Source organism: Martes martes (genome assembly GCF_963455335.1).
Source record: "Martes martes genome assembly, chromosome: 18".
NCBI lineage: Eukaryota > Metazoa > Chordata > Mammalia > Carnivora > Mustelidae > Martes > Martes martes.
Window position 1 is genome coordinate 956,891 of NC_137906.1, and position 26,534 is coordinate 983,424.

Genomic DNA, 26,534 nt, shown 5'->3' on the forward strand with positions numbered 1-26,534 from the left:
AGATTTACAGTTTTAGTAGTGAAGAGGTCTCATCTTACAGACTCCGTAATGATAGTCCTTCTGTTTATTTTTTTTTAATTTATTTATTTGTTAGGGAGAGCGTGAGCGAGCACAGGCAGGCAGAGGCAGAGGGAGAAGCAGGCTCCCTGCTGAGCAAGGAGCCCGATGGGGGACTCGATCCCAGGCCGCTGGGATCATGACCTGAGCCGAAGGCAGCCGCTTAACCCACTGAGCCCCCCAGGCGTCCCGGTCCTCCTGTTTCTTGAAACCCGCTCTGCTTACTGACGGGATTTGAGAAGGTTTACGGAATGATTTAAAGTTAAGAATCAGAGGAGAGGAGGAGAGTTCGATGGCATTTAGAATTCATGAACGTGTTCTTACGGACGCGTTCTTCGTGAGCTGCGGCTGCGATTACCCACGTGGAAGTCCAAGTCCAGGCGTGGTAGCAAGACTCGCTCCCTGAAGACGTAATCCCGGGGGACCTAAAAATTGTTTGGTCCGTGGGTATATTCATCTGGTGATCTAAGGCTTAGAGAATTCACAGTGTAAATTTTATTGATTGACTCATAATGAGGGCTGACAGGAAACAGAAGCTTGAAGTCTTACGGGAAGTCGCGGTACAGAAAGGAAAGCCACGTCCGGACAGACTGAGCGTGGTCGGTTCGAGTCCCATCGTGCCTCACGGGCCGAGTGGCACCGGATCCGCGGGAGTTTACCCCCAGGGCGTGAAGGAGACATTTTCTCGTGGGCATCGCTTGTAGCGTCCCTCCGCGCTCACGCGGGTAGCGGTGTGCAACGCGAATACTTCCGCTCTGCCCGTGCCTATTGAGAGAGGATCGTGGAAGGTAGACGGGGTGAGATAAGTCAGATTTACCACATGCGCCATGGCACTTTGTCGTTCTGGCTTACAATTTTCCTAGAATATTGTAATTACTTATTTGCGTTCAGTCTTCCCATTCAAGTTGAGTGCTCTTGGAGCACTTTATTAATTTTTTTATGTTTGGTACAGTGGCTGGTAATTCCAGTCATGCGGCAAACGCTTTCAGAGTGGATACAAATACACCGTTCATGAAATTCAGGAAAAATGATGTCATCAGGAAAATCCAGGGGTACTAATAGGGGTATAAAATTAGCAATATGACAAGATAAATTCACAAAATTCAGTTGCAGTATGACATGCCAGTGATAAAAGCTAAAGAGCCGAGCACAGTACTAAAAAATAGTTACTTTTAAGGATAATAGCAATGAATGGCATTAAATGTTAATAGCACTCTAATAAGGAAAGTTAGTTCATAGTTCATTCAAAGAATTAAAAGACTGAGGATTGTAAGAAAACCTGAAATTACAATGTTACATTTATTCTAGAAAAAACAAACCGTATGATCTTTTTGTGAGGTGGGGTGGGGAGCGTGAATTTGGTGGAAGAGATTTCTAAATCTGGCCGACTTTCCTAAAATGAAAGACATCACAAGTAGGTGAGATTTTGATTAAAAAATTAAAATATAGGACAGTGAAATAAACCAGGGATTCCAGAAATAAATTTGATTTCTCAGGAGCCGGTTACGTGACAGCTGGGGGAGCGAGGGGTCGTGTGGCTTCACCACCTGCCGCCGAAAAAGACGGGGGTCTGTGTGTCGATGACTTCCTGTGTTCCGTGCTGTGCGCCCAGGCCTCCTCCAGATAAAGAGTTAAACATGAGAAAACGTAGAAGTAAATTAATAAAGTAGATTAGGATATTTATTTCAACTGTAGATACTTCTGTGGAGAAATTTAGAACAGTTTTTTTCCCCCCAAAGAAGGTAAAATGTATTTTTTTAAATTAACATATAATGTAGTATTAGCCCCAGGGGTACAGGTCTGTGTGCATCATCTGTCTTACACAGTTCACAGCACTCACCATAGCACATGCCCTCCCCAGGGTCCATAACCCAGCCCCCTCAGTTTAGCCTCCCCCCAGCAACCCTCAGTTTGTTTTGTGAGATTAAGAGTCTCTCAAGGTTTATCTCCCTCCTGATCCCATCTTGTTTCATTTTTTCCCTCCCTACGCCCGGCCCTGCCTCTCAAATGCCTCGTATCAGAGTAGAACAGTTTTCAAGGTGCAGCTGAACTGTTTAAGAATTATTCTTAAGGACCAGTTAAAGGGTTTAGTGGCATTAACTTTTTTAAAAACCGTGTAATGAAAAGTAAAAGATAAAGTAGAAAGTAGCACTGGGAAATTGTGGTGAATATAAATAAAAGCTTAACATTTCAAAATGTATAAAATTTACTTAATACTGAGCTCTCACTAGACAGGGGATCGATTTTAATTCAACCAGGTAGCTCTTTTTTTTTTAAAGATTTTATTTATTTATTTGACAGATCACAAGTAGGCAGAGAGGCAGGCAGAGAGAGGGGGAAGCAGGCTCCCCGCTGAGCAGAGAGCCCCATGCGGGGCCCGATCCCAGGACCCTGAGATCATGGCCTGAGCCAAAGGCAGAGGCTCAACCCACTGAGCCACCCAGGCGCCCCCGACCAGGTAGCTCTTACGTAGGAACTGGTAAGGAGGCAGCAGGACCCGCTGTCAGGCTCGTCCGAGAGCCCTGCAGCCCTGTGAGGCCCCCAGAGTTACCCTGACTGAGGAGATGAAGGACGAGTTCCTGGAAGAGGGAAGCGTGAACGGAGCTTCCCGGGCAGCTCGGGCGGCCGGAGAGCAGCACCAGTGCGTCAGGAGGGGGAGGACTGTGGTGGCCGAGACGCGGGCGGCCCAGAGCAGAGCCTGAGGACCGGTGCTCGCCCGGGGCGGTGCTGGGCGCGGGCTGCGCCTCGTCCCACGGACAGCCCTCGGCGGCGCGGGCCCCGCGGTCACGGTCGAGCCCCGGTCTGACTCCGAGATGACCGGTGGGACGGGTGCGCAGGACAGATTGGAAAGTGAGGTCAGGGCTGGGGAGGGCAGCTCTCCTCGAGAAGAGGGGTGACGAGGGCCCCAGCCGGGCGCGGATGGGCGGGACAGACATTGTAAAGGCAGAGGGCCATGGTCTGCGCCCCGCGGCACACGCTGGGATTTAGTTGGGGTTGAAGCCGGGGCCGCAGGGCCTGCACGCGCCCCCCGCAGCCCCCCCCCAGCCCTCGCTGTGTGCTTGCCGCGCCCAGTCCCGTGGGATTTGTCCCGGCCGTAGTCGAGCCCTTCTGCAGTGACTTCTTTAGGAAAGGCCTTGGGAGAAATTTCTGGGTTTGGGGTTAGAATTTCATCTGAGGAGTTAGTTTACTTTTACCTTTTGGAGCCCCAGTTATGTGACCGGTTTTGTCTTAGCAGTGGTTGCTGGACCTTGTCGGAGGCCGATGCCTGGGCTGACTCCACCTCCGTGTCTTCGAGGACTGCGCTTCCGTGGCGCCCAGCTCCGTCCTCTGGTCTCGCCGTGTTCTGTTTTCATCTAGTTAATTATGCTGAACTGTGTTGGCATTTTGTGTAGATCGCACTCTTTAAGAGAAAATAGGGAATAAATACACATATTGCATGCATATAACCAGTAAACCCAGAGGGAAATGATGAAGCCCAGTGGTGTAGAGGCTGTAGAGAAATAAACACACTTGTGTGGCTCACGGCCGGACACGGGCGTCTCTGAGGATCGCATCTAGCAGCAGATACTGAGAGCCATAAAGTTCCTATTTATTAAACTCTTAGTGTCACTCTTGAACATGCATCACCAAGAAATAACCCCGGAGAGATAGTCCACATGGTTACTTACGCTGCCGTACATGGTAGTGAGAAAGAAGGCACCCGAAGGCACAGGGTAGACCGGCTCGGGGAGCCACTTAACACAGTGGGGTGTGAGAAGGCCCCCAGAGAGGACTAAATGGATCCAATAAATAGAAATGTACTTAAATGTGTACATGATCAAGATGTGCATTATACCCATGTAAGAAAAATATACATATACATGAATACATATTATGTACACACACACACACACACACACACGGAAGTGAGAGGTCATGGGAGTTGTAAGTAATAGGGTTTTCTCCTCTGCAGAGTTGGTATAATTGGTAGGTACTTTCGAGATTAGCACCAGTTAAGGAGTGGGTTCTGGAAACTTCGTAAAATTGAGAGCTTTACGCATGATCTTTCTTGAGCTACCAACAGCCTCTTTGTCCCTTTGTTTTCAGGATTTAAGCATTGAGGAACAGTCAGAGTGTACTCAAGATTTTTACCAGAATGTGGCTGAAAGAATGCAGACTCGTGGAAAAGGTAATGCTTTGTTCCCCAGCCGTAAAAGGATTGCTGGTAACTGTACAGAGTCTGACTGCTCTGTCTGTTCGAACTTTCTCTGTTTCTCTGATGGCCTGGCTGGTTTGCCAACTCCGTCCTGTAAACAACTCCGCGGACGTGCTGGTGGCTGGTCTTGTCCTGAGAGGGCCTTTGCACGCCACCATGTGTATCGCTCCAAAGTGATCACAGCAGTTGGGTAGTTTATTAAACATTGTTTAATTATCCCGTTGGGGTAGGGGTAGAGTCCATTAAAACCCCGTAGGAGGCTTCTAAATGAAATGGCTATCTTGGAATCGCCATTTTGGTGAGTCATTTTTTATGATGATGTATTCCTCAGATGGGTGGAGGGATAGAAAAAAACTGAGAATCACTGACTTAGAGCTTAGATTTTTATTTTATTTATTTATTTATTTTTTGTAACTATTTTAGAGCTTAGGTTCTTGAATTTGTCTTCCATTGGTGTTGGGTTTTAGGATATATGTAGCGTGTATGTCTGTCGAAGAAATAAGCCCCACTGCGCATCTCTACGAGCTCTCCAAGGTTGTATAGTAAACCTCAGAAAAGTGGAAGCGTGGGCTGCCGACATTCTCGGTCTTGGGAATTTCAAGTGCTTCTCTAACGTAGCAATGCGGAGGGACCCGTGCTGAGGTGTTCCCACTTGGCGCGGCGTACCACTGTTGGGTCCTGCCAGAACCGTTTTCGGTTAGAGGTGGTGACTGTGAAGGGCAGTCCCAGAAGTTGAGGTAGATTTTTAAAGGGCATTTTTTAATGTAACGTCTTACATTTCTGTTTCTGGGTATATTTAATGCATTACTAGTAAATTAGTTTTCTGCCCCATAGGGAAAGCTGGGATGACATCTCTTCCTTTAACCCGTCCACCCTTCCCTTGAGCTTTTATGTCCGTTTGGATATTCCAGTGCCTCCCGAAAGAGTTGAGAAGATAATGGATCAGATCGAAAAGTACATCATGACTCGTCTCTATAAATACGTGTTCTGTCCGGAGACTACCGATGATGAGAAGAAAGATCTCGCTATTCAGAAGAGGATCAGGTAGTCGGTGGTTTTTCTTTGTCTTGTATGTACTGCCTGCCAGCAGGAACACGCTTGGATTTCAGGCCTTGACGGCGGCTGACAGCCAAGGTACCCCCCTTCCTTAGCATCTCCGCGGCTTCGGGGTGTCAAAAGGAAAAGCATCTGGTAAATTGTAGGAGGGAAGACCTGAAATCAGGTACTTGCTTATCCATCTGACTCCAAGAAGCTTTAGAAAGGAAGCAGATGTGATGTTTCAGATTGTTTCAAATCTCCAGAATTTCCGAGGAACGGAGGGAAATGGCATTATTTTCTCATTTCATTATACTGTCTTGTCAGGCAAGAAGCTGTGATTATCTGCATGAAGGCGGTAGGTGTCATTGTTCCTCCTCCCTGTCACTCATTATTTAGCTGTTCTTCTGATCACAACTTGCACTCACACTGGGTTGATAGCACTTCCCAAAGCGCTCCATGCACAGTGAGCCCCAGGGCTCTGTATGACCAGTGGCAGCGAAACCCGTCGGAAATAGGCCATCAGGTGTGGGAATGGGTCCAAGACTGGTCGTGCTAAGGTGCTTCTGGAGGAGGGGGTCTTGGAATCGAGCAGGGTTCCTTGACAGTGGGGCTGCTGATTGGTAGACTGTCTTGATGTGTCACAGCAGAAGCAAGGAGTTGGTATTAGGAAGGTGGCACACGGAGCCCTAAGGAACTAGGTGGGCCTTGGACTCATGTGTGGGGTGGGAGCATCCGTCAGTCGGAATCCCTGCTGTGAAGATAGGGAGACCGGGAAACTCAGGGATCCCGATTGGGGCGACACATTCTTGGTGACCTTTATTCACTCGTTCTGCTGTGCCTCCAGAGTTGAGGGTAGAGCCTCAATGACATTACGGTGATCGACGATGGGGAGAGGGAGCGGCGGGTTCTTCTCGGATCTTCAGTCTCAGATAACTTCTGCTTTTCCCGTGATAAGAGAAGCCTCATTTGAGGGTTCTGGTCACTTCGTCTGAGCTCCTGATGTGGTCAGGGGCAACGTGCTGGGGCCTAGGATTGCCTCCTTAGTCAGCGGCGCCTCGATATTTTCCCTTAACTGAAGGAAATGACAAGACAAATGACTGTGGTCCATTTTGGAATTTTTTTTGCTGTCTCTCCCTCTTTGTAGAGCCCTGCACTGGGTCACGCCTCGGATGCTTTGTGTCCCTGTTAACGAAGAAATCTCAGAAGTGTCTGATATGGTGGTGAAAGCAATCACAGGTCAGTGACACGGAGAGCCTTTTCGTCTGCATGTTTACCCTTGAAGCTGATGTAAATCCATACAAGACAGTAAAGTGTTTCTAAAATGTAGACTGCCAAAGACATACTGAAATGTGGTGACAGCAGCTCGTAAGCGTGCTCGTTTTATGAGTTTGGGCCATTCGTTTCAGCAGGTGAACGTTTCCTCTGGGCTGTGACCAGGTCTGTCATTTCGTGGCATTGAACTAAACCGAGGTCAGATGCAGCTAGGGCAGATGTCTTGCCTTTTTTCTTCTCTTTTTTCTTTTTTTTTTTTAGAGAGAGAGATGGAGTGTGTGACTGGGGCAGTGGGAGGCTGGCAGAGGGGCAGAGAGAGGGTGAGAGTCTCAAGCAGGCTCCTTGCCCAGCGCAGCCCAGTACCGGCTCGAGACCATGACCTGAGCCGAAGTCAAGAGTCAGACGCTTGGGGCGCCTGGGTGGCTCAGTGGATTAAGCCTCTGCCTTCGGCTCAGGTCATGATCCCAGGGTCCTGGGATCGAGCCCCGCATCGGGCTCTCTGCTCAGCAGGGAGCCTGCTTCCTCCTCTCTCTCTGCCTGCCTCTCTGCCTACTTGTGATCTCTGTCTGTCAAATAAATAAATAAAATATTTAAAAAAAAAAAAAAAAGAGTCAGACGCTTAACCCACTGACGCACCCAGGCGCCCCAGCAAGGAGAGATGTCTGAAAACCCCGTTGCATTTGCATATTCAGAATAATTTTGGAGGGAGGAAGCGAATTGATGAGAGAAGGTAATCCCCACTCTACAGTTATATACTAAAGTGAGATCGCTCTGACTGGTCGTTAGTCAGAGACGTGCTTTGGATGACGTTCCTGGTGTGTTCAGTGTAGAGATGAAGGGCCCGGATGCGGCTCCGCCATCCGGGACAGGTCCAGGCACCTGATAAGGTTTCTGTTTCTTGCTCATAGGAATAGCCCAGCAGAAGTATACCACGAGGTTTAAAAAAAAAAAAAAGAACCAAAACAAATTCAGCCTGATGGAGAAGACACCCAGCCTTGGCCAACTTCTTCTTAATTAAGAAGAGTTGGAAAGAGCTGTCCGTGGAACTCCGCTGGGAGAGAAAGTTAGCTGCTGTTAGCCGTGGCGTGGGACAAGCCATGAAGTAGGTTCCTTTGGTTCTAGCAACTAGAGACTCATGTTACAGGAAGAAATGGGGATTTGCTTAAGATACTCTCGAGGTAGGAAAGGGAGCAGGGCTCTCCCAGAAACTTAGCCCCGCTAGGGACTGGGTCATCTGCTCCTAACATGATTCTTCCACTCTCTCGGGTTCTACTTCTCTTTGTATAGCTTTGCTTTTTAACTCCTGTTATTAAGTGAATTATTTTCTGAGTGAATGCTTTAATTCCGCTTGCTTGCGGAGTCTAACTGGCCAAGCTAAACGCCGTTCTCTTGTTACTCAGAGCTTTTCTCCAAGGCTGTGTTGTAGGTTTCATGGTCTCCTTGGGTCAAGGCCCACTCCCACTCCCACTCCCACTCCCACCTTCTGCTCAGGGAACGTGGTAAGAGACTGAAGGTGAGAAGCCTGGATGTAGGCCTCATACTTGTGGTTTTTTTCCAAAGACTCTTGCCAAGTTCAAGAGCAGCTGGTTTATGTCTAAAGTAGTTCGTAGGAATTTTTGTCCGGGACTCTTTCCTGAAGTGCCGTAGGGTTAGACCTTGTAAAACCAGAAACTACAAAAGCCAGACCATTGTTCGCTTAAAAATAGAACTGAAAGGACTTCAGTATTTCAACAGTTTGTTAAATTTGAGGTGAATTTGAGGTGAAACTCATCTCAAGGCCTCCGAGTTGGAGTTTGAAGAGATGTGTTGATAGTAGAAATTTGGCCACAGAATTTTAAGAGCCTCCTTACTTTTTCTCATCTTAGCCCCTATACCTTGCCTGTCCGAGTGTGTATACATTCTGCGAGGGCCACAGGCTGTAGGATCGCTTTTTCCTAATCTCCAGGTGTTAGCCCACGTACAGGAACAAACACGGAGGACAGTGTCTAACGCTGGTCTTCAAAACGGAGACACCAGTTAAATTTCTCAGAATCATCCCACGTGCCGCTCATGAGCACTGGCAGTTTTGTTGATAAATACGCTGAATGAGGCATTTTCCATTTCATTTGACATCTGTCACCCGGGAGGCGGAGGCCGGGGATGCTGGTAAACGTCCTGTAGCACCGGACAGTCGCTCACAGGAGAGACGATCCAGTCCAGAGTGTCGCTGGTGCCAAGGTCGAGAAGTCATGCCCGAGAGGGCGAGCCTGCTTTGTTTTCAGAACTCGCTAAAGCTAACACCGGACTTCTGCCGGGTGCAGACCACACGCGGCCCGGCCTGCGTCCTGCCGCTCTAAAAGCCCCGCACAGCGGCCGCGCCGCCGTTGTCTGGGGACCGTGAAGTGACCGCAGGCAGACCGGGGTGGGAAGTCATTTAGGGGAAGAAGTTGGCACGACGGGGAGTTTCCTGTTCTGTTGTTTCCTCCCGGATCCCCTCGGTTAGGCTTTAGGCAGTGCAGATCACGGAGCTAACTACACGTGGTGGGGGCTCAGCCGCGTTCCCCCCAAAAATCATCTGTCAGTCTTGAAGGGTGCTGGGAAGGGGAAGCGTCGCTGCAGGACAGGGTGTGGGAGACATCTCCGTGCTGCCCCCCACTTTTTTCTTTTCTTCCTTCCCTTCCGTTTTACACTCTGGGCCCTCCCTCCTGGCGTTGGCAGCTACACAGGCTTCCAGATAAAAAGTGATTCTTCTTTTATTCACTTTAATACTTAAAGAATAGACATGAATGAGAGATTGGCTAAAAGTTTAAACTAAGAGTAAAAACCGGTAATAAAAGGTAGTAAGCTAAATAGCATAAATGAAAGTAGTGAAACTGGGTTAAAAAAGTCCTCCCCCAAGTCTCTCCTGTAATGTGTTCTACTCAGAGAAGACAGGCTGAGACATATTAACAATAATTACAGCCCATAATTAAGAGACTAAAGGAACCAAACCATAAAATAAGGAAAACCACACAATAGACTCGTGAGTTCGGGGAATGAAAGCATCAGTAAGTTGTTTTGTTTTTGCTTTTTTAAAGATTTTATTTGTTTATTTGACAGACAGAGGTCACAAGCAGGCAGAGAGGCAGAGAGGGGTGGGGGGGAAGCAGGCTCCTCGCTGAGCAGAGAGCCCGATGCGGGGCTCGATCCCAGGACCCCGAAACCATGACCCGAGCCGAAGGCAGAGGCCCAACCCACTGAGCCACCCAGGCGCCCCATCAGTAAGTCAAAACTCGGCCTCCGCCCGGCCGGTGGCTCTGCCCGCCACAGCTCCCCTTCCGCGGCTGGTGGTCCCGTGAGGGCTCCCCGGAGCCGACCGCAGGGATGGGGCCGGGAGCGGAAGGAACCCTGGTGCGCTCCACGGGCCCCCAGACCGGAAACTTCGGTTCCCACCGGGCCGCGGTGCTCCGAGGAGCCCGCCCCGCTGGTCTCCCGCGGGCCGCACATCCGAGGGCGCCCTCCCCCTTCCCTCGCGGCGTGTCCCCGGGGCTGACTCCCGTTCCCCGCGGGCTCCTCGTCCTGGCGACACAGGACGGTTTGTAGGAGTCACGTCGGGGGTTAGGGACGGTGACGCGGTTTTTCTCTGAGGGAAGTGACCGGTGTATCCTCGCTCGTCCCGTGCCCACCGGTGCGCCGCGAGTGTCGGGGGCCCTGGTGGTTTCTGGCTGGGGGTGGGCACGTCCCGTAGACCGGCCCGACGCGGGCTTGGGCCGCCACGTCCGGGGCGCCGACGCTGTGCCGTCCCCGCCTTTCCAGCGCGCAGCGTGCGTTCTGCGCGGTTTCCCGGGCGAGGAGCAGAAGCAGGAGGGACCTGCGCGTCCTCCGAGCGCCCGCGAGCAGCTGCGCCGCGTGGACAGAGAGCGCGGGCCTCGGACCCGGCACGCGCGGTCTCCCAGCCCCTCCGCCCCTCGCGCCGGTCGCCAGGCTTCCCTGAACCCCCGTCGCCCTCCTCACGGCCGCGTCCCTTGCGCGGGCTGAGGATGGAGAAGCCGCGGGCGTGTGGGGCTCGGAAGTAGCGCAGTAGCCCCGCTTCGCGGTCGGGCGTCCCGCAGGGCCGAGCTGGGCTTACGGCGCTCCGTGGTCAGCGTCCCCGCGCCCCGACTGACCCGGCGGGCACGGCTCGGCGCGGCCTCCGCTCGCCGCTCGGTTCAGAAGGGCCGATTCCGGAGCCGCGGGTCCGTGGTCGTCCTCACCGGAGGCCGTGTCTCCCGCCGCGCAGGTATCATCGAGATGGACTCGCAGCGGGTGCCGCGGGACAAGCTGGCCTGCGTCAGCCGCTGCAGCAAACACATCTTCAACGCCATCAAGGTCACCAAGAACGAGCCGGCCTCGGCCGACGACTTCCTGCCGACCCTCATCTACATCGTCTTGAAGGGCAACCCCCCGCGCCTCCAGTCCAACATCCAGTACATCACCCGCTTCTGCAACCCGAGCCGGCTGATGACCGGCGAGGACGGCTACTACTTCACCAACCTGGTAAGCGTCGCGCTCCGCGAGTCACGGCGAAGATCACGGAGGGTCGCTCCTCGGGGGTGGGACAGGGCGCTGCGGGCCTGCGTCGGCCCGGCGGAGGATGCCTGCTCGGTGTCCCAGAGCTCGCGCGACCGCGCCACGCAGACGCCGCGCCTCTCGGTCCTCGCCGGACACTGCGGTCCTCTGCCGGCCAGCACGTGGCCACGCGCGGGAGCGTCTGCTCCGCTCGGCCGTCCCGCCCCGGGTCCCGCTAGAAGGGCCACTCGCCCAGTTGGGTCGTTTAACTATGAATGAATCGGATCGTGGATTTTGATGTCTTAAAAGACGTAGGAATTATTTTTGCTTTATTATTGTAAGTGATCTCTTAGAACTGAATACTGAGATTTTAAAAAGCTCGGTTTAGAGGATGTGAGATGATTTTCAAGTATCGTTAGTACTGCTCGTTGATTCTCGGTAAGTAAGACAGTGTTGAAGAACGCGTGTGCGAGTCGTAAGGCAGAGTACTTCTCCTGGCCACTGAACCTGTCTGTTGTTTACTTTAGACTAGATTTGCTAATGAATTTGAGTCTCAGAACACCTTAAACGCTTTCCTTCCCGTGTTTGAAGTCGTACAGGATAATAGGGAGAGGAAGCCAGGTTGCTTAAGTGTTTCTAGTAAATTCTAGTAAGTTGCCTAAAAAGATGGTCCATGAATCTTCAAGGCTTCCAGAAAGTTGTTGTGATTTATTTTTACATCCCCAATATGTACTCCCCTTTGTATCCAATTTCCTTTCAGTGGGTTCCCAAAAGTGTGTAAGCTCCCGGTCCCTCGAAACCTGGCCCTGCCCCTGTGACTCACCACCCTCAGCCGCTGGGTTCAGCCGCCGCACTTGGGAGTGCTCTTCTCCCTTTTTCAGGTTTTTATTTAAGTTCCAGTTAGTTAACATACACGGTAATGCTGGTGTCAGAAGCAGAACGTAGTGAGTCATCGCTTAGAGACAAGTGCCCTCCTTAATGCCCGCCTCCCGTCCAGCCCACCCCAGGAGTGCTTTTTTCCAAAATGCTGCTCGAGCTGTTCCTGGCGGTATTTTTCATCCTTGCAGACACATCGTTACTTAAACCGCCCCCGAAGGTTGGGTGGCCGAGTGCCCATTTCTTCACGCGGGAGCACCGAGCCGTTGACTGCGGATTTAGTTCTTCCTCTGGGGACCCTCGGACAGTCTGAAGGGCGCAGAGAGGTTGGAGACGGAGGCGTGGCTGGTGGTGGACGCGGCGAGCGGGCGGGAGGTGTGGCCCTTGCGGTCAGCCGCGGGGGCCGCCCGTTCGCCGCCCGTTCGCCGCCTCCTGCCGCGTCCCGGGCCGGGACCTTCTTTCTCGCCCTCGTGTCGTCTGGGTCAGACTCGGGCTTCCGCGGCGGCTCGGGTCGGAGTCCGCGGGTCAGAGTCCGCGGGTCAGAGTCCGCGGGTCGTCACACCCGCCACGGCTCCCGTTCTGGGTCCTCCGCCCCCGCCGCCCTTGCGAGCTCCTGGTCCCACCGCTTCTGGCGTGGAGAGTTTCGCGGTTCCGCCCCCCCTTGTCTGTGTCCTCCGCTCCCTCGACTGGTGTCGCTCCGCAGGGTTCTGTCCCCGGGGCTCCTCTCCCGGGCCGGCGCAGCTCTGCCGTCCCCTGCACACGGGCGGCCCGCGGGGGGCCCCTGCTTTGCCCGCGCGCCGAACCCCCTTCCAGCCGCTTCCTGCCCCGTTTCATTTCCCAAAGTCACGGCTCCCGGGCGGCCGATGGTTTCTCTAACGTCCGCCGTTCCTGCGTGCGGCGCCCGCGGGGGCGCTGGGGTCGTCGTGGCTCCCGGACCGCGACTGGCCGCTCCCACGGACACCGGGCAAGCCTGGGGCGGGGGCGTCGGGGGGACGCGTTGTCGTTAGACGCGTCCGTCGCGGTCGACCCGCTGGACCTCCCGTCCGCAGAGGGATCCCCTCCTTCCCGGGCGGCGGCGCGTCCCGGGAACGAGCATCGCGCAAGAAACCCCGAGCGCCGCCGTGTCCTGTGAGCGCGGGAGGGGCGGCGCGGGCGGGGCGGCGTGCGACTCCCGGTCCCGGGGTGATGGGTTCGAGCTCCATGCTGGGTAGGGAGGTTACTTAAAAAAATAAAAATGGACAAATAAATAATAAAAGTGAAATTAATTTTCCTCGTAGAAGAGTCAGTATAGGAAAGGCCAGACGACAGACGTCTGAGTGTTCGCCCGCGGGTTTCCGCGCCAGTCCCTGCTCCCTGGACTCACTGCCTGCTGCTGCCCCGTGGGTGCTGCTGGCCCGTGGGTGCTGCTGCCCCGTGGGTGCTGCTGCCCCGTGGGTGCTGCTGCCCCGTGGGTGGTGCTGCTGCCCCGTGGATGGTGCTGCTGCCCCGTGGCTGCTGCTGCCCCGTGGGTGCTCCTGACCCGTGGGTGGTGCTGCCCCGTGGGTGCTGCTGCCCCGTGGGTGCTCCTGACCCGTGGGTGCTGCTGCCCCGTGGGTGGTGCTGCCCCGTGGGTGCTCCTGACCCGTGGGTGCTGCTGCCCCGTGGGTGCTGCTGGCCCGTGGGTGCTGCTGCCCCGTGGGTGGTGCTGCTGCCCCGTGGGTGCTGCTGCCCCGTGGGTGCTCCTGACCCGTGGGTGCTGCTGCCCCGTGGGTGCTCCTGACCCGTGGGTGCTGCTGCCCCGTGGGTGCTGCTGGCCCGTGGCTGCTGCTGCCCCGTGGGTGGTGCTGCCCCGTGGGTGGTGCTGCCCCGTGGGTGGTGCTGGCCCGTGGCTGCTGCTGCCCCGTGGGTGCTCCTGACCCGTGGCTGCTGCTGGCCCGTGGGTGCTGCTGCCCCGTGGGTGATGCTGCTGGCCCGTGGGTGCTGCTGCCCCGTGGGTGCTGCTGCCCCGTGGGTGATGCTGCTGGCCCGTGGGTGCTGCTGCCCCGTGGGTGCTGCTGCCCCGTGGGTGCTCCTGACCCGTGGGTGCTGCTGCCCCGTGGGTGCTGCTGCCCCGTGGGCTGAGCGCGCTGCGCGGCAGGTGCTGCACTCACTTGAAATCTGGTGCCTCCCGGTCTTACAGACCCGCGGAGGTCAGGGCGCGGGGAGACCTGCACAGGCTCACAGACTCTTGGACTGTCACGTGACAGAGGGGACAGCTCAGGTTGCCTGGTTTCAAAGCTTATTCTTCTGAACATTTGATGTGAAAGGACCCGAGGCCCTTTGAGGCCCGGAGGTCTGTGTGCCACACCCGTCCCCGATCGCAGGCCGCTGCCGTGCCCTGAGGGAGCGCTATGAGACTGGCTCGACCTCCGAAGGGAACGGCTTTGTGGGGCGTGTTCCCCGGACACAGGGCCCTAGAGCCCCGGGCCCCTGCACGATTCCTCTGCCCTGCGGCGCAGCAGGGCAGCAGACAGCCTCGGGTCTGAGGAACTGTCCCGGTTTTGTCCACGGAAGCTCTGTGGTAGCCAGTGTGGGACAGACCCTGAAGGTGCCTGCTCTAGCATTTCACGCTGTACAAGACCCCTGGACCTTTGAACAACCCAAGGAAAGGAATGAATTTCTGACAGACCCAGTGAGAATTGGCAATTTGACTTTTTTTTTTAGATTTTATTTATTTATTTGACAGACAGAGATCATAAGCAGGCAGAGAGGCAGGCAGAGAGAGAGGGGGAAGCAGGCTTCCCACTGAGCAGAGAGCCCAATGTGGGGCTCGATCCCAGGACCCTGAGATCATGACCTGAGCCGAAGGCAGACGCTTAACCCACTGAGCCACCCAGGCGCCCCTGACTTTTTTTTTTTTAAAGAAGGAAATGTATCATTTCAAATGGGACTGTAAAGGAGACTTGATCGGCCCTGAGTTGTAATTTTTGAAGCTGAATTCCCTAGGGGGTCGTTAGACTCGTGTGTCCTTTTGATTGTGTTTTAAATGCACCATAGTGAAAGGATTTAAAAACACATATTTGAGTATCTGAGTCTTTCTTGGGTGACCGGAGTAAAATAACGTTCTCGGGCTTGTTTGTTTGTTTCTCTAGTGCTGTGCTGTGGCTTTCATCGAGAAGTTAGATGCTCAGTCTTTGAATTTAAGTCAGGAAGATTTTGATCGATACATGTCCGGCCAGGCTTCTCCCAGGAAGCAGGAATCTGAGAACTGGTCTCCTGACGCTTGCCTGGGGGTCAAGCAAATGTACAAGAACTTGGATCTTCTGTCTCAGTTGAATGAACGGCAAGAGAGGATCATGAGTGAAGCCAAGAAACTGGAAAAGGATCTCATAGAGTGGACAGACGGAATCGCTAAAGAGGTTCAAGACATTGTTGAGAAATATCCTCTTGAAATCAAGCCCCCGAATCAGTCTTTAGCAGCTATTGACTCTGAAAACGTTGAAAATGATAAACTTCCTCCGCCACTACAACCTCAGGTGTACGCAGGATGATGGGAGTGCACACGGATAGTACTTATTTGAGCCTAAATTGTAGCTAGTCCTTACTACAGCCTGGTTGGGATCTAGACTGTAACTTAATCGCTTCTACGTGTCAGAGCATTTTTAAAGGTACAGTTTCTGGGGATTGTTTTGTTTGATTTGTTTTGTTTTTCCTGGCAGGGGAAGCTTAGTAAATAATAAAATACTATTTATTTGAGTTACTGAAATAGATTCATTTAAGGTTTATGTGAAAGTTTTGTCTAAATCTGTTTTTTTTCCTCCATGATTTTCCTAAGTGCTTCCTCTGTGGTATTCACTGTGGTTTGGATTTGGGTAAATAATTGCCTTTAAAGGGTAAAACAAATGAATGCTCCAAAATGTATGTTGAAGGGAATTCAATGGTACCACTATTCTACAGTTTGCAATATTTTATAATTGTAAAGATAGAAGATATATTGATAAGTAAATATGTAAAATTGTAAATATGTAAAAACGAAAACAGGAATGGTGTCTGCTGTGCATGGCATTTCATGTGTTAACTTGTTTAGTTCAAAATGAAGTACATTGACTGTTTGCCTTTAGCTCCGTTCGATTCGGTTTGCCCCACCTCCGTGAGCCCGGCAGTGCTCCGGACAGGCCCCCCTCAAGTCTCGCTCCGCCTGCAACAGGACGTCAGCCCCGACCTGGCCTCCGTACGGTCAGAGACTGTGACACCACTGAGGTTCAGAGTAATTTTTAGGTCCCATGAAGTTGCTGTTCAGGGTCAGTTGAAGAGTTTGAACCGTGCCGCTGGCATCTTCTTCCTCCACTCATTCAGGAAACATTTATCGAGTTCTTCTGAAGGAGCTGGTCCTGGGTCTGGGCCAGATGACAGGAGTGAACAGGACTGTGCTGGGGGGGGGCGATGGGGGATCCCTCCGAGCTCTGACGTGCACAGCTGCCTTTCTGCCTCAGTGGCGGACGTTTGACTTGATGGACAACCCGGACACACGTCCTGTAAACCTCTTCCAGGGTTTCTCCACCTCAGTACTCCCGACATTTGGGGCTGGAGGATTTTTTTGTTACGGGGGCTTCCCTGTGCACTGTAGGGTGTTTAGCAATATTCCTGGCTTCTGACCCACTAGACACTAGTGGCACCCCCCACAGTTGTGCAAAATTATCTCCAGACGTTGCCAAATGTTTCCAGGTTGGAGTGGGGTGGCAAAATCGCCCCCAGTTAGGAACGACTGATCTGTTCCGTAAGTGAGGAAGTTCTCCTGCTGGTGGCTAATACGACGTAACCAAAGAATATTGCATTAAATGCACAGAACAGTTAACTGATAGTCGTGGAGGCTTTTCAGCCACTGGCACTGTGGAACCTTTTCGAACCCTAACGGAACCCTTCGTCACCTAAGTATGCCATGTGTGGTCCCCCAGTCAGTGATTTCTATAGATGACCAGTGGACCTGTGAAACTCTGCGTCCTGCCCAGGGCCCCATTCTGAAACGAGGTCACATCGCAAGCAGTTAAGGTTTCTTTGCTTTCCCAATATCTTCCTAGTAGTGTACCACAGATTTGTAGTGCAATAATTTTGGAATAAACTAGGGCGAGTATACAACTTTTTATCTTTTCCTTAAATTTACACGTAAGGTCCATCAAGTTGGCACACCTGTCGTAACGCACTGAAGACGTGAAGCGGTGACCCGGGTCACCTGTCACCGCGCTCACGGGGAGTGCAGTGAGTTACTGGGACGTGCCAGCGAGGATCTGCGCTTAGAAACCCGGGCCCCGCCGACTTCTGTAGACGGCGCTGCCCTTTCCGTTGTTCTTTTCTGTGTACTTTCAGGTGCTAATCCACGTATGCACACTCTCAATTCTCCTGGGAATACAGTTCTTTCAGTCGGGCACACTCTCTTTGTTAAATAAAATGTGCATCTGGGCCTCCCACAAAAGCGGTCTTTTGGCTTCTTACTGTCGGTCGGGTGAGCCGCTGCATGGATTTCGTTGTACGTCTCCTGTCGATTGGATTCTGTAGATGTGAACTCTTGCCTTCGGGAAGCTTCTGTTCCTCTTGGGTCCGCTTCAGCACTTCAGCCATCGTCTCCGTCTCCTCAACAAGAACGCGTTGCTGTTTTATGTACGTAAACGTAACCGGAATAAACCTTTGAACACAAGTCCGTATTAATAGGTTTCATGATCCATCCCTCTTCCAAACAGATTGATTTTTAGTTCTTTGTCTTAGGAAAATGACATTACTGATACTCTCCCGTTACAAAGTTTTCCTGTTGAAGCCCCAACCATCGTTACCATTACCGTTCCAGAAAGGAAACATCGCAGACATTCGTGTTAAAATTAAGAACAAGAGAAGGATGTTTGCTGTCACTATTAACGTGCATTGTTCTCGAAGTTTCACCCCAGCTGCTCAGTCTTCAAACAGAAGTAAACGGGGACTTAATCTTTCTTATTTTTATTTTTTAAAAGATTTCGTTTGAGAGAGAGCATGAGAGAGGGAGGAGGGGAGGGAGGGGGAGAAGCAGACTCCCCGCTGAGCCGGGAGCCACGCGGGGCTCAGTCCCGGGACCCTGGGGTCAGGACCTGAGCCGGAGGCAGACACTTGCCGCACGGAGCCCCCCAGGCAAAGGGAGCTCAATGTAATCAATACGGAAATGTCCACCTCGAGCTACGAGGCGCGGTGCTGGTTTTGCCTTTTGGCCGCCACTTAGATCTCAGCTCTCCGGCCTTGGGCGAGTCTCTCATGTGTCACATCCCTAGTCTGTCTGTGACTTGGGATCATGGTCGTGTCTGCTTCAAAGGCTCATGAGGATTAAACGACCTGCAACAGTGACTAGCAGTGCTAAGTGCTCAAGTTACAGGTGATTCTTCTGTGTAGAAAACCCAGGAGAACTGGTTTTGAAACATTAAACTTAACTAAAACAGTAAGGCAGAAAATGCTAGGAAAAGCCATCAAAAGTAACTGCACAAAATGACTTTTCCGTGTCTTGTTACTAGCCAGTTAGCAAATATAATGGGAAAATTTTACTCACAATGGCAAAATAAATCAAGTAGCAAGAGCTTTTAAGATTTATATGGAAAAAAATATAAAATTGAGAAAAAAATAGACATACACAGAACCTATGCTCAAGTTCTCTGCACTTGGGCTGTAATGTTCTATCTCTGCCATCTTGGAAATTCTTTTAAGATTTTTTTATGGTTTTTTTGTATTTCTTAGAGAGCATGAGCAGGGGGAGAGGCAGAGGAAGAGGGAGAAGAAGATACCCCGCTAAGCGGGAAGCCTGATGCAGGGCTCGATCCCAGGGACCTGGGATCATGACCTGAGCGGAAGGCAGACGCTTAACCGACTGAGCCACCCAGGCGCCCCTGCCATCTTGGAAATTCTTAATAATTTTATCATTGAATTTGGTGGGGGTTTGGGGGTTTTTTAGTTTATTTATTTGACAGAGTGGCAGGCAGAGGGAGAGGGAGAAGCAGGCTCTCCTCTGAGCAGGGAGCCTGATGCGGGGCTTGATCCCAGGACACTGGGATCACGACCTGAGCTGAAGGCAGACGCTTAACCCACTGAGCCACCCAGGTGCCCCATCATTGAATTTGTGTTTTTAAGTGAAGTTCGATGGGACAACGGATCGTGCACAGTGAGGCTTAGAGCTGTAGCTCATTCACAGTCTCGCTTCTGACCACCCTCCAAGAATGAGCTCTTGGTCTTACCCCTTCCAGCGTATGACCACTCTAGCCACGGCCTGGGCACTCAGGAATGGTCAGTGCTGGCTGTGCACACTTGGGCCGTTGGACCAGGACATGATGTGCAACGGATGGTTCGCTGTCTGAGAGCTGCATCTTGGCCAGTTCGGGGCTGGGGAGGAGCTTCATTCACCCTTTGTCCAGCACGCTCCATGGAGAAAAGGCTGAATCCAGGTAAGTTAAAAAAATAATAAGGAAAATAAATCTTTTTGGTCTGAAAGCAAGAAAGTGAGAAATTACTTTAATAAAGGCTAATGGGCATAGGAGTCAGCTTGAAGGGTTCTCAACTGGCCGATTTGGGGGCAGTTTGAATAAAAAACTATGAAAATTGTGAAAAACATCGAATAAATTTTTAAAACTTCCACGTATTGTAGGTTACTATTATACCAACACATTTGGAGGAAGAACTACAACTGGAACCCAGATGACGGAGGGAAAACCTTCTTCACAGTAAAATGACAGCTAGTAACTGTAGGGGGTGGAAATGCAATTTTAAATCTCAGTCTTTAGCCCAGGACCAGATGGCTTCACTGCTGAATTCTACCATTTAAGGAACCAAGTCATTCCTGTTCACGCTTTTCTAAAACATCAAAGAGGGAATACTTTTTTTTTTAAGATTTTTTTTTATTTGACAGAGATCACAAGTAGGCAGAGAGAGAGAGAGAGAGAGAGGAGGAAGCAGGCTCCCCACTGAGCTAAGAGCCCGACACGGGGCTTGATCCCAGGACCCTGAGATGAGTTGAGCTGAAGGCAGAGGCTTAACCCACTGAGCCATCCAGGCTCCCCTAAGAGGGAATACTTCTTAAGAGACCAGCATTACCTTGATACCAAAGTGAGTTAAGGACACTATGAGAAATCTACACACCAATTTCCCTGGTGACTACAGATGCAAAAATTCTCAACAAAATATTAGCAAACTAAGTTCAACAATGCATTAAAAGGATTATACACCATGACCAAGTAGGATTGATTCCTGAAATGCAAAAATGGTTCAACATACAAAACCAGTCAATGCAATACATACATACAGTCATCTCAACTGAAGCAGAAAAAGCCTTTAACAAAATTTAATACCCTTGGAGAAAAAAACAATAAACTAAGAATAGAAGGAAACCACAGCATAATAAAAGGTTTCTATGAAAACCCAAAGCTATCCTCAATGGTGAAAGACTGAAAGCTCTTCCTTTAAGACCAGGGGCAGGACAAGGATGGCTGCTTACACCACTTCTAGGCGAGATGACTTGTATGTTGGAATTATCTGCTGAGAAATTTTAAGACACCGTCCTAAGAATGCATCGATGAGCAAAGATGAACACGCCTGAAAACAATGAAAAAGGAGAAAGTCCCAGCAAAACACAGAGATAGGAGAGAAACCAAAAAAAAAGTGTTAGAACCGAAAACTACAATCACTGAACTTCGAAAAGAAAAAAATATCACTGATGGCTTTCATAATAGAATGGAAATACCAGGAATGAATCTGTGCACTGAAGACTGATCAATAGAAATTATCCAATCTGATAATAATAGACTGAAAATAGGCTGAAATTTAAAAAGTGAATGTAGCCTCAGGGACCTGAGCATTCTGGTCATTAGAGTCCTAGAAGGAGAGAAGAAAAAAGGTGCGGGTAAAAAATTGCTAAAATAAATAGTGGCTTAACCAAATTTGGCCAAAGGTATAGTAAACCTATAAATTCACGAAGCTGAGTGAACTCCAAACAGGATAAACCCAAAGAAACCCATGCAAATTCACATTTTACAAACTTCTCAAAACTAAAACAAAATCTTTCAAGTAGTTAGCAAATATACATTACCTATGATAGAGCAATTATTTGAGTGACATTGGATTTGTCATCAGCAACCATGGAGGCCAGAAGGAAATGCTGACGAGGATGTGGAGAAGGTGGATCACTTGCACGATCCCGATGGGAAGCTAGTACACACACTCTGGAAAATGTTTCGGCAACTTCTCATAAGACTAAACATGTCATGATCGCACAACTCACCAATTGCATCACTGGGCATTTATCCCAGAGAAATGGAAACTTACGTTCACACAGAAACGTACACAAATGCTCCTAGCACTTTTATTCATGATGGCCCCAAACTGGGAACCAAATACCCTTCAACAGGTGAATGGTTACACAAACTGACCGTTCATACACTAGAATACTACTACTCAACAATAAGGAATTAACTGTTTATAAGGCTACTTGGGCGGATGGCAAGGGATATATGTGGAGTGAAAAATCCATCTGAGATTACATGCGGTACGATTCCATTTATTTTTATTCCATTGTAATTTTTAACATATAACTTATACCACAATTAAATAATATTCTTAACATGATAAGTATAGAGCTAGAACAGATTGCTGGACTGCGGGGGCTCAGGATGGGGCGGGGAGGGAGCTGAATGCTGCTTGAAGACGGCAGCAGGATGGATCCTTTCGGTGTGAAACTGTTCTGTGTTTTGATTATGGCGGTGATTACACCAATTTACACGTGATAAAAATTGCATATAACAAAACCGCAAATAATATTATGTAAAACTGGCAAAACCTGTATAAAATCAGTGTTTCGTTTCAGCGTCAGTTTCCTGCTTGTGTTACTGTACCATAGTTTTGCAAGATGTTACCCTTGGGAGAACCTAGTTGGCAGAGTTCACAGGATCTCCAGTATTTCACTCCTGTGTGTGAATTCACAATTATCCTGAAATAATTAGCCTGATTTTTAGAATCTATTAAGTCAAACAACCTATATGCCCATCCAGTGATGAGTGGATAAAAATAGTATATGCATACAATCCAATACTCTTTGGCCATAAAAATGGAATGAAATACGGACACATTCTAGACTGTGGACTAACTCTGAAAACATTATGCTGAGTGAAAGAAGCCAGACACAAAGTAACACATATTGTGTAATTCCATTGATATGAAGTGTCCAGACTAGGCAAATGTGTAGCGAGAGAAAGTTTTGGTGGTTGCCAAGGGCAGGAGTTGGAAATGGGCGTTGATGGCTAATGGGTACGGGGTTTCTTTTTGGGGTGACAAAATGTTCTGAAGTTAGTGGTAATGGTTTCACAACTTGGTGAGTGTACGTAAAATACTGAATTGTCCACTTTAAAGGAATGAATATTATGGTGAGTTGTATTTCACGAAAGCTTTAAAATGTGAGAACAGCCGCAGTCCAGCTCATTGCTGGTATCTGTGATTTTCCAGGCAAACCCTCCAGGCTGCATTGTGGCATTTACTGTAAGATTTCTGCCTTTGTGTCAGGATACTATCCCCTAAAGTTGATGTGCTTTAAAGATGATGCCCTGTACAGAATTTTAACAGCTTTCCTTTTGTTTTCTTAAAGTTCCCTTGGTGATTTTGTTAAAATATTATTAAGAATAAATATTTTTTTAAAAAGAGAGAGAAATATGTCAGCAAAGAATACAAATGTAAATGGAAAGGAAATAGGCACTTTGGTCCACTTTAAATAAAGTGATGTAAAAAACAAAAAAAATGTAATATATATACCAGCAATGAACAGATGGAAATGAAATATAAAATACAACTTACAAATGCTCAAAAAACAATGTGTTAAGGTATAAATATAACAATACATGTTCTGGACATCTATGCTGAAAACCACAAAATGCTGATGAAAAAAATCAAGAAAAAGCCAAACATATAGAAAAACATACTGTGTTGGAAGACTCAACATAGTAAAGACGTCAGTTCTCCCCAAACTGACTTCTACATCTTTAATGAAATTCCTATTAATATCCCAGTAAGTTTTTTTTTTTGTAGATATAGATGCTTATTCTAAAATTCAAATGAAAAGGCAAAGGAAAGAAATGCAAAGGAGTTAGAACAGCTAAAACAAATTAGAAAAAGAATAAAGGGAAAGTTATCACTCTTTACAGTTTGAAGATTTGCTAGGTAGTTGCAGTAATCAAGACAGTGCGGTATCAGTGGAGGGATAGACACATAGATCAACAGAACAGAATAAAGAACACAAAATAGACCCATGCACGTATGAACAACTTAATTTTTTTTCCAACTGGTATTTTTACAGTGTAAAAGCAATTCAGTGGACGGACAGGCTTTCAGCAAATGGTGCTGTAGCAGCTGGACATCCACAGAGCAAAAGGAGAACAGGCGGAGGAGGAGGCGGCGCAGGAGGAAGGGAAAGAGGAGACCGGCCATTCATTTAACTCTAAGTCACAACTCCCATAATACTTCTAGAAGAAAATATTTGGAATCTCAGGGCTACACCAAAAGTTCTTGGACATGACACCAGAAGCATAATCCATAAAAGAAAAAAAAAGCTGATAAACTGGAGTTAGCCAAAATTTAAACGTTTGCCCTCTGGAAGGCCATGTTAACAGAATGCGAGCTAGAGACCGCAAAAAATTTGGCAAATCATGTCCAACCAACAAGTACTATCCATGATATCGAAAGAATGCTCTGACCTCAACAATTAAAAGAGAATTCAGTTAGACAACGGACAAGACTTGAACAAAAACTTAACCACAGAAGATATACACAAGACCATCCAGTGAGAGAAAGGACAATCTCTTCCATAAGTGGTGTGGGGAAAACTAGATATCCTCATGTGAAACAATGAAATTGGACCTTACCTCCCACCATAAACAATTAATTCAATGGATCAAAGACTTCAACATAAGAGCTAAAACTATAAAACTTAGAAGAAAACAGAGGGGGAAATCCTCATGACACTGAGTTTGGCAATGATTTCTTGTATGTGACACCAAAAGCCCAGAAAACCAAAGAAACAATGGATCAACTGCACTTCCTCAAAATGTAAGACTTTCGTGCTTCAAAGGACATTAACAAGAGTGAAAAGACAACCCACAGAATGGGAGGGAGACATTTTTTAAGCCGTACATATTTAATGTGCAACTCAGTGAGCAAAGGTAACTACACACCTGTGAAACCATCACAACCATCACTTCTCAACGTTTCCTCTTGTCCTTTTTATCATTATCATTAATTTGTGTATGTGTATGTGGGGGTCATTTCTACCCTCTCAGAAAAGTTTTAAGCTATAATATAGTACTGTTAGCTGTAGGCACTATGTTGTAGGGCAGATCTCCAGAACGCACTCACTTTGTGCAATTGAAATTTTGTATACTTTGGCCATCACCTTCCCATTCCTTCTTCTCCCAAGCCCCCAGAAATCACTGTTTTACAAAAGAATATAGTTTTAAATCATATATTTGATAAGAGTCAGATATCCAGAATATCTATAAAGCCCTCCTACTACTCAACAATTAACAAAACCCCAGCAACCCAATTCAAAAATGGACAAATGACTTGAATAGCGATCTCCGAAGAAAATACACAAATGCCCATAAGCACCTGAAAAGACATTAGCAGTCATTAGAAGAAAGCCGATCAAAATCACTGTGAGGCACCGCTTCCCACCAATCAGGGCGGCTATTGGCAGAAAAGCAGAAAACAAGCAGTGATGAGGCTGTGCGCGGGCCCCTGGCGCCTTGCTGTTGGGACTACAAAGTGGTGCCGCCGTTGTGGAAAACATTTTCGTGCATTTGATGTGTTTTGATTCCTCAAAGAGTTAAATATAGGATTATTATATGATAATATGATTATCATAGTATATGATCCAGCAATCCCACTTCTATAGTACCCAAAAGAACTAAAAATAGGGATTCCAACAGATACTTGCTGTACTTTGTGTTAATATTAATAATTAATAAAAATTCATTAATTAGAAATAATAATCTGTATTGTACAAAATAACTCATTGGCGTTACAACAAGTACCAAAAGCTGGACAGCTTAAACAACAGAAATTGATCTTCTCACAGTCCTGGAGGCTAGAAATGTGAGGCTATGGTGGCAGTAGGGTTGGACCCGAGGCCTCTCCTTGGCTTGTGGACAGCCGTCTTCCCCGTGTCTTCCCATCATCTGCCTTCTGTATATGTCTGTGTCCAAATTCCCTCCTTTTATAAACACACCAGGCACACTTGATTAGGGTCCACCCTACTGACCTCATCTAGATTTAACTACACTTGTAAAGATCCTGTCTCCAAATACAGTCACATTCTGAGGTGCCGAGGGTTAAGACTTCAACATACCGATTTTTGTGGGGACACAATTTAGTTTGTAACATTTATGCACCAATGCTCAGAGGCACATTGTTCACAATCGCCAAGATGTTGATATAACTCAAATGACCATCAAGAAATGAATAAATAAAAAAATTTCTGTATCCATGGAGACTATTATTCAGCCTTAAAAAGGAATGAAATTCTGATACATGATACATAGATAAACTTTGAAAACATTATGCTGAGTGAAATAAACGAAAGAAAACGTAAAATGGTGGCTGATTCCAGTTATAGGAGGTAAGTAGAACAGGCAACTACATGAAGACAGCAGGTAGAATAGAGGTTACCAAAGTCTGGAGCAGGCGGACGAATGCAGTTACTGTTTAACGGCACAGAGTTTCTGTTTGGGATGATGAAAAGTTCAGGAAATGGATGTGGTGATGGTTGCTTAACACTGTGAGTGCAATTCGTGCCACTGAATTGTGCACTTTGGAGCACCTAAAATGGTAAATTGTGTTATGTCTATTTTACCACATTTTAAAAATTTTAAATAAAAATAAAAAAGAAGTAAAAGGAAATACACTTGATAAAAGGGAAAATGAATCCAAGAAAAAAAAACAACATGGAATAGGAGAGAGAAAGGGTAGCGTACATACAGCGTGTATGCACAAGTGTACAGAATGGACCTGCGACGGAACGCTACTAACAAAAAGGAAGAACTCAGTGCACGCTACAACCGGAGTGAAAAAAAATCCAGCTTCGAAGAGTTACATACTGTATGATTCCATTTCCATAACATTGCTGAAATGGTAAAATTATGGACATGGACAAAAAACTAGTGGTCGCTAGAGGTTGGGGACAGGAGCAGAAGATAGCAAGAGGGAGTTGCTTTGTGATGGTAATTCTTGATTTCGTGCTGTATCTTGATGCTGGTGATGCTTACACAAATCTGTGCGTGCTATTAAATTGCGCAGAGCTACACGTGTGCAGACACAAATCAGTGCATATAAAAATGGTGAAGTGGGAATAAGGTTTGTAAATTTTAGCAATATTGATTTTCTGGTATGATGCTGTATTACAGTTGTGTATGGTATTACCGTTGGAGGTAAGTATGTACAGGAGGTCTCTCTACTATTTTACCAACTTCTACCAACTATGAGTCTTTCAAAATTAGAAGTTTAATCATGTTGGATATCCTTATTTCTGTGTACAGATATGGAAGGAAATGAAATCACAGTATCCCAAAGAGGATCTGTGCCTCGTGTTCACTGCAGC

The 26,534-nt window shown here is 48.5% G+C and overlaps 1 protein-coding gene across 5 annotated transcripts in view; it reads left to right on the forward strand.

Annotated features, from left to right (window-relative positions):
- Positions 1-15,658, forward strand: part of RABGEF1 (RAB guanine nucleotide exchange factor 1) — a 51,597-nt gene extending 35,939 nt beyond the window's left edge. For all 5 annotated transcript variants that reach the window (XM_080829908.1, XM_080829910.1, XM_080829909.1 and 2 more), the window contains 5 exons: positions 4,144-4,225; positions 5,164-5,296; positions 6,435-6,526; positions 10,800-11,056; positions 15,055-15,658. In XM_080829908.1, coding sequence (XP_080686034.1) covers positions 4,144-4,225; positions 5,164-5,296; positions 6,435-6,526; positions 10,800-11,056; positions 15,055-15,453 — 963 coding nt within the window. In that variant the 3' untranslated portion in view covers positions 15,454-15,658. The remainder of the gene's footprint in view (positions 1-4,143; positions 4,226-5,163; positions 5,297-6,434; positions 6,527-10,799; positions 11,057-15,054) is intronic.
- The last annotated feature ends 10,876 nt before the right edge of the window (positions 15,659-26,534 follow it).